Source organism: Neovison vison, chromosome 11, assembly GCF_020171115.1.
Source record: "Neovison vison isolate M4711 chromosome 11, ASM_NN_V1, whole genome shotgun sequence".
NCBI classification, from domain to species: domain Eukaryota; kingdom Metazoa; phylum Chordata; class Mammalia; order Carnivora; family Mustelidae; genus Neogale; species Neogale vison.
This window is the reverse complement of record NC_058101.1, coordinates 125,453,491-125,459,558: the sequence shown is the minus strand read 5'-3', so window position 1 is coordinate 125,459,558 and position 6,068 is coordinate 125,453,491. Positions and strand designations below refer to the sequence as shown.

Sequence of the window (6,068 nt, the reverse complement as noted above, 5' to 3'; positions counted from 1 at the left end):
TCACACAGTTGAAAATCTACATTTAAGTGTATAACTTTTAACTCCCCAGAAACATACTTACTAATAGTCTATTTCTTTTTTTTTTAAAGATACTAAAGTATTCAGTTTATTTGGATAGTATACTTGAACATATCAAAAGTTACAAAGCTTAAAATAAGCAAGCAACAAGTCAATAAAATCAAACTCAGAATTCTAACATTTTCACATGGGATCACTGACTATGAAATGCAAAAATACTATAAATGTTTTAGTGGAATGATCCCTAACCTAATAAATTACACTAGTATGACCAAAACAAAACGATTGCATATTACAGAAAACAAAAGAACATGAGCTGTTCTCCAGGACTGCTTTTTCAAAGCTTGAAAAATTAACTGTCCCATCAATTTTGGGGAGAAAAAGAGAAGTATGAATTAGGAGGCTCTACATGTAGATTTTAAAAATTCTAATTAAAATATCTTAGACTATTTTAGATGTTTACTTGGTATTGGAAATGTGGTCAACTATCATAAAGTATTTCTCTTCATCACAAAAAACCCATATATTAAGGATTTACACAATCCAGGAAAAACAAGAAACAAAAAAACCCTAGAAACATTTTTGCCTGAGCAAGTAATTTTCTAAAAAGGCTCTCCAAAATCTTGACTAGAGGTGTCATACTCTGCAATGAAATGCTTGAGTTCTTCAACACACCCCTCACCTATTTCATGTAAATTCTGTCTCAATGCAAACTGTATAGACTTTTCTAATGAAGGATCTTTTTCAATCAGCATTTTCACAACCATCCCAAAAGTTTCACAGTCTTGTCGGTAAACCTGTTCAATCTCTTTGGTTTTTGATGCTATTGCTTTAGAGCGACTGGTTAGCTGACTGTCTTCAAATAATTCTATGCCATCTGTTGCATTTGACTCAGGCTCCTCTGGCTGGTCAATAAACAATGGTGCTGTGGATCCTGCCTCATACTCAATTTCAGGTAAGTTACTCTCATCTGCCTTCTCTAGCTTCTCAGCAGCCCACTTGCTTGCAGCCTCAGCAAGTTCCTTTTCAGTAAGCCTACTGGGTTTGTCTAACACCTTTGATGAAGGAACTGCTGAAGAACTTGAGGATGAAGTGTCTCTTGATGTTTTCAAAGACTGAACAGGTCTCTCTTTACCTCTTTCTGGATTTTCTTCACTCTGCCATTTGTAGGAGGCACCAGCACGGATGGACTTTCTATGTTGAGATTGATGGATAGAGTACGTTTTGCTTCTTTCTGGAGAGTAGCTTCTACTACTGACACTGGATCCAGACCTGCTGTGTGGAGAATCCTTTCGACCTACAGGTGATTCTCTGATAAAAGGAGTGTCTCTTTTATGAGGAGACCGGTCTCTTGTGTAATGGGAAGAATAGAGACTTTTTCTTCTAAAGCCATCTCTCATGTCCCTGTACTCAGGCTGTCGACTTGCAGAATGATCATCTCTTGTCCACCTATAGCCAGATTCATCTCCTCTGTGAGGTGGACCACTTCTTCGATCATGAGAAAAACTGTGGCCCTCGTCATATTCTTGGTAATCAACATGACTGTAATATCTACTGTAGTTTCCTTCACCAGGTCTGTTTAGCAGTGGTGGTTTCTTTGGCACAATATTAACTACTCTATAATAGCCATCACTGGGATGACTTCGTGGAGGTACTCATTCTCTTGGAAGTCTTTCATAGTCATATCGTCCCTCAGACCACATTTCATCTCTTCTGTAAGCCACAGAAATCTTCCCTGTAGGGTCCTGGGGAAAGCTTCTCCTGGGCTGGCATCTCACGTGAGGCACTCCACTACAAAGCCACCCAAGAAATGGAAAGTTGCTGGCTGCTGGCGGCTGCTGGCTGCTGCTGGCCACTGTGCACTGCAAGAGACTTGTGCTAGAGAAAGGGCAAATGTCCAAGGTTGGGAAAGCCGTATGCTCTGCAGGAGCTGGATGCTGGGAAACTGCCCATGCTGCAGGAGCCTGGAGAGGCTAATAGTCTATTTCTGACTGAAAGCCTTACTGATAAGATAAACAGTCAATTAACACATATTTTGTATGCCATATTTATTGTATACTGTATTCTTACAATAAAATAAACTAAAGAAAAGGAAATGTTAAGAAAATCATAAGGAAGAGGGGGCAATTGGGTGACTCAGTTGCTTAAGTGTCTGACTCTTGATTTCAGCTCAGGTCCTGAGATTGAGCCCTGCTTTGGGCTCCCCACTCAGTGCTGAGTGTGTTTGAGATTCTCTCTTCCTCTCCCTATGCCCTCCCCAACTCACATGCCCTCTAAATTTTAAATGTGTGTGTGTGTATAAATACAAAATCTTTTTAAAAAGAGAGAATCAAAGGGAAGAGAAAAGACATTTACAGTACTGTACTGTATTTATAAAAAAAAAAAAGTTCTGGGTATAAGTAGATCCACCCAGTTCAAACCTGAGTTATTCAAAGGTCAACTGCATAACAAAATATATATGATGCCCATTCATCTTGTGCCTTAGACATTAGGGGAAATGAATACTCAGAAGACCCAAAGAGCAGTAGTTAACTCAGAAAAACTCTTTTGAAGTCCATTATACAACTTTCCTGAAGGGGAAACACTTTCTTAATCTTACCATTTTTTTTAAGTTTCTCAATATGAGTAAGATAATATAGTCATTGTTAGTCACTGACCAGATGTGTCAGGGAAACAAATGGCAGGTTACCAAAAACAAGCAAAGAAACAAAAATCTGAAATTTTGGAGAATAATACTATATTGAAAGCTACCCCAAAGATGTCATTATACAAAAACAAAGATTATTTCCATTTGGACACACATAATACAACCCCTTTGAATCCAATCTCAAGACAGAAGGATGGTAAAACTGGTAGCTTCCTCTGAAGCATTCCATTCCATATCTTTCCTGAACTCTTTCCCACAGGATCTCATGTTAACCTCTTAATTCCTTCTGTAACTGGTCTACCAGGACACAATGACATCTTCTCAAAACAAACAAACAAACAAAAACAAAAAATTGTTGTAATGCAATGTATCCTATTTCTTTATTCCCTTCCTCTAAGAGGTCTAGAAGAGGTGATGGCAACCACAGTGGACAAAGAGAGAATGGAGTGAGATGCATGGTTTTGCAGTTAGGTATAAGGATGACCAATGGGTTCAGGCTGAAACTGCAGTTGAGGATTCTACTACAGACTTAGAAGGGATGGAAGAACCAGAGGATCTAAAAGAAAACACTTTGAGGAAAAAGGCATCAAAAATATGGTAAGGAGTGCCCTGGAAAGTGTTTTCTTTATCTTAATTAAGTGTCACTTTGAGATAGGGAAAAGAAAATATGCAGTGATTGTTACCTTGCTCGAACAGGTGCTAAAAGAATGACTGCAGTTAAGTGACTAAGTTTAACGAAATAATTACTGTAAAGAAAGAAATAAAATTTCTGTTCATTGACCCTAACAGGTAATTATTTGAAGACCTATGGCAAATAAGAGGGTAGAGCACACCAGGAGGGAGGAGATAAATGTACACTTTCCTTAATTTAATAGGGCCCTCAGTTCTAATCAACACATGGGAAAATGCATCTTGATCATTCCCTTTTCTAGTAAATGGGGAAATGACTCAGAATCAGCAATTGTTTTACTCAGCCATGCTAATCAATATAAAAGGTAACTCAGGTAAACCAAAGAAAGAAAGGGAGACAAGAGTCAGAGGTGAGGGTGAGAGGTGCTGGGAAAGGGATGAGAGGAAAAAGGAAAACAGGCCTTACAGGTCCTGCCTTCAATAAACTATAGTCAACTTAAAAATGACCAACTCCACAGACGTGTGATAACTTGAAGAATTAGATTCAAATGAACCTAATTTTGTGAATTGGACCTAAAAGTTTGATATTGGAACACCAATTTCAGGTAATTCAGAGGTTTTCAAACTTTCTTGGTTCACAATGAATGCCCTTAGTATCTTAGTAATTTCTGAAACCCTCCCCAGCTAGGCCAAAAGAAATATCTAAGAGTTAGATCCAAACAACTTAATAAATTTCTGGGTCCTAAAGCTTAACAGCTATTTAAAATCTAATACATATAATTTGAAAGGTAAAAGTAGTATCTTTATTTCAATTTAATCTATCATTATAAGATTAATGAGTCTGGTGGGTACTATTCAACTTCTCCACACTTGGAATCACAATGGACACTAACATCTACATTTTTTTTCACATTAATTTTCATGTGGCACTTGCTTTTTATTACAGAAACCACTAAATCACAGCTCCACAAAGATAGAGTGTCATGGAAAGGAATATAGCATAATCTAACATGGAACTGTGAACTACCTTAAGCTAGTGGTTCATGTGGTACCTATAGATGCTCCTATATTTCCTTTCAAAATTTACAATATCTTGTCATGCTCCTTATGAACAATTTGTGGTGCTCCATGGTACCATGGGACAGTTTGAGAACCATGGCAAAAAATAATTTTTAGACATATATCAGAAAAATCAATTGAAGAAACAGTATTTTATACCTAAGAAACAGCATAAATAAAAATTTAGAAGGTTAAAAATTCATGTTATGTTTGAAGAATGTCAAGTAATTAACAAAAAGAACAAAGATGTATTTGATACCTACTCTGTGCCAGATGCTGTTTAGCAGTGGAGATACTAAGTGAACAGGGCTGATTTATCACTGCCGTCATGGAAAAAAAAAGATATAAATAAATAAACAAGTAAATGTGGAATAAAGGTAATGCTGGAAGAAAAAAAAGAGAGAATGAGGGGGAAGGGAAGGAGGGGGGCTGGGGGGAGTCAGGGAGGAGGGCAGAGTGAGGAAGGAGGGAGGGAGGGAGGAAGGGACGAAGGAAGGAAGGCAGGCATCCAAATTGAAAAGGAAGTAAAATTGTCTTTATTTAAAATAAAATGATCTTATATATAGAAAACCTTCAGGGCTTCATTAAAAAAATGTTAGAATAAATGAATTCAGTAAAGGTACATGATACAAAATCAATATAAAAAAATCCAGTTGAGTTTCTAAACACTAACAACAAACCACCTGAAAAAAAAATTAGGAACACAATCCTATCCACAATAGCACCAAAAATGAATAAAATATTCAAGAATAAGCTTAAAGAGATAAAAGGTTTGTATACTGAAAACTATAAAATATTTATCAATGAAATTAAACAAGTCATAAATAAATGGAAAGACATTCCATGTTCATGGATTGGAAGTTTAATATTGTTAAAATGTCCATACTACTTAAACAATCCACAGATTCAGTGCAATACCTATCAAAATCCCAATGGTATTTTTTTACAGAAAGAGAAAAAAAAATCCTAAAATTCATATGAACCACAAATATCATAAATAGAATACCATTCCACCTTTAAAAAGAAAAAAATTCTATGATATATGACAACATGGATAAACCTTGAGTATATTATGTTAAGTGAAATAAGCCAATCCTAGAAAGGCAAATACTGCATGATTCCATTTACATGAGATATCTAAAATAGTCAAATTCATAAGATCAAAGAGTAGAATTGTAGCTGCCAGGAAATGGGAGGGAGGGGGAAGTGGGGAGTTATTAATCAGTGGCCATAAACTTTCAATCAAACAAGATAAATAAGTCCTGGAAATCTATGTACAACATCATACTTATAGTCAACAATAACTTTATACAATTAAAAATGAGTTAAGAAGGTAAATGTCATTTCAATATTCTTTCAATAAAATAAGATTTTCTTAAATAAGTAAAATACAATCTTTGATATAAATTGATATACTTATATGAGAAACATGGTTTTACTTATAACATCCCTGTTCTTAATAGTCACCACCCATGCCACTAGAAACTTTCCATTCTCTAACTTTCTCCAAAGGTAAAACTTGTGTCGGATTCCTTGGCTTCTCTCTCTTTCCTATCTTTTCTGATGGATACCATTTCCAAATTCCTTCCATTTCATAGGCAGAGAGGTTTAGTTCTTTTCTGTTTCAGGGCCTTGTGAATCATTCCCTTGGAGACTGATCTCCCCCAGACACAAGAAGCCTATCATTACATTAACCTAAACAGACACAGTTTCA

General features: G+C 36.2%; 1 protein-coding gene across 1 annotated transcript; it reads right to left on the bottom strand.

Moving 5' to 3' along the window:
* Positions 1 to 311: 311 nt before the first annotated feature.
* On the bottom strand, positions 312 to 1,736 carry LOC122890509 (periphilin-1-like). Its single transcript, XM_044226167.1, is given in 1 exon segment — positions 312 to 1,736. A coding segment is annotated over 1 exon segment (1,101 nt). The 5' UTR covers positions 1,722 to 1,736; the 3' UTR covers positions 312 to 620.
* Positions 1,737 to 6,068: the final 4,332 nt, after the last annotated feature.